This window comes from Meleagris gallopavo, unplaced genomic scaffold, assembly GCF_000146605.3.
Source record: "Meleagris gallopavo isolate NT-WF06-2002-E0010 breed Aviagen turkey brand Nicholas breeding stock unplaced genomic scaffold, Turkey_5.1 ChrUn_random_7180001953934, whole genome shotgun sequence".
NCBI lineage: Eukaryota > Metazoa > Chordata > Aves > Galliformes > Phasianidae > Meleagris > Meleagris gallopavo.
Window position 1 is genome coordinate 322 of NW_011214932.1, and position 1,758 is coordinate 2,079.

A 1,758-nucleotide genomic window follows, 5' to 3' on the forward strand; every position below is an offset into this window, starting at 1 on the left:
TTCCTGTTTTCAGGGAAAGGGAAAGTATTGAAGGTAAAACCTAAAAGGGGCTGTCAACTTTGAACACAGCTCTGAGACTCCTGAATTGTCCTTTCCTCAATCACTTCCATTGTGAACTGTCACACGCAATGTGCTTTCTGCCTCTCCTTTCTTGAAGGATGGAACCAATTGAAATTATCGTTGTTTTCAGCAGACACTGATAATGCACAAATCCTGCAACCAGGCAGCTTTCTCTAAAAGAAATTGAAGTGCACAGAGGTTGGTGTTGGATGCTCTAAGAGCAGTTGCGGTAAAGATATAAGACATAGAAATAGATGAAAATATCCAGAATGGAGTAAGATTAGAAAATAAGAGGAAGTCAAAAGGTCCTTAATCTTCTTTTTCTTATGGAATGCTGAACTACATGAAATTGAGTTCAAGTAATGGAGCTAAATGAACATTTTCCCAGCAGAAATAAAATGTTTTATAGTATAGCAGGGAGAGTGACTCTGAGAATGTTCTTGCCTTGTCATTATCTTCTGCACTCTGCACAGGACTCCATGCCCAGGACCTGCAGATGCCCAACAGCAGCTCCATCAGCGAGTTCCTCCTGCTGGCGTTGGCAGACACACGGCAGCTGCAGCTCCTGCACTTCTGGCTCTTGCTGGGCATCTACCTGGCTGCCCTCCTGGGCAACGGCCTCATCAGCACAGCCGTAGCCTGCCACCACCGCCTGCACAGCCCCATGGACTTCTTCCTGCTCAACCTCGCCCTCCTCGACCTGGGCTGCATCTCCACCACTCTCCCCAAAGCCATGGTCAATATTCTCCATGAAACAAGGGACATCTCCTATGCAGGATGTGCTGCACAGGTCTTCTTCTTTTTGTTTTTGTTTTCAGCAGAGTATTGCATTCTCACCATCATGTCCTATGACCGCTACGTTGCCATCTGCAAGCCCCTGCACTACGGGACCTTGATGGACAGCAGAGCTTGTGCCACCATGGCAGCAGCTGCCTGGGCCACTGGGGCTCTCTTTGCTCTGCTGCATACTGCCAACACATTTTCTCAGCCTCTCTGCCAAGGCAATGCTGTGGATCAGTTCTTCTGTGAAATCCCTCAGATCCTCAAGCTCTCCTGCTCAGAATTAGACTACCTCTGGGAAATTGGATTTATTATAGTTAGTGTTCTTGCTATACTTGGGTGTTTTATATTCATTGTTGTGTCCTATGTGCAGATCTTCAGGGCCGTGCTGAGGATGCCCTCTGAGCAGGGGCGGCACAAAGCCTTCTCCACATGCCTCCCTCACCTGGCTGTGGTCTCTCTCTTTGTCACCACTGACTTTCTGGCCTACCTGAAGCCCTCCTCCATCTCCTCAACATCCCTTGACCTGGTGGTGTCATTTCTGTACTCTGTGGTGCCTCCAACACTGAATCCTCTCATCTACAGTATGCGGAACCAGGAGCTGAAGGATGCAGTGAGGAAAATGATGTCATGGACAAATATCAGCAGGGGTCGTCTTCTCATCTGTCTGAATAAATGACTCACAGTTTTTTCTGTAACATGCCTGTTTTATCATAGAATCATAGAATGGCCCATATTGAAAAGAACCACAATGATCACCTGGTTTCAACCCCCCTGCCTCAGGCACGGTTGCCCATCACCTAACCAGGCTGCCCAGAGCCACATCCCAGCCTGGCCTTGAATGCCTCCCAGGATGGGGCATCCACAACCTCCTTGCGCAACCTGTCCAGTGTATCACCACCCTCTGGGTAGAAAAAC

The 1,758-nt window shown here is 48.5% G+C and overlaps 1 protein-coding gene across 1 annotated transcript; it reads left to right on the forward strand.

Annotated features, from left to right (window-relative positions):
- The first annotated feature begins 556 nt into the window (after positions 1-556).
- Positions 557-1,519, forward strand: LOC104917034 (olfactory receptor 14A16-like). Its single transcript, XM_010728101.1, has one exon. It carries the CDS (start codon positions 557-559, stop codon positions 1,517-1,519), a length of 963 nt encoding a protein of 320 aa, XP_010726403.1.
- Positions 1,520-1,758: the final 239 nt, after the last annotated feature.

Excerpts from the sequence above, each read along its gene's own strand:
- LOC104917034 (XM_010728101.1), top strand. The coding sequence starts at position 557 with ATGCCCAACAGCAGCTCCATCAGCGAGTTCCTCCTGCTGGCGTTGGCA.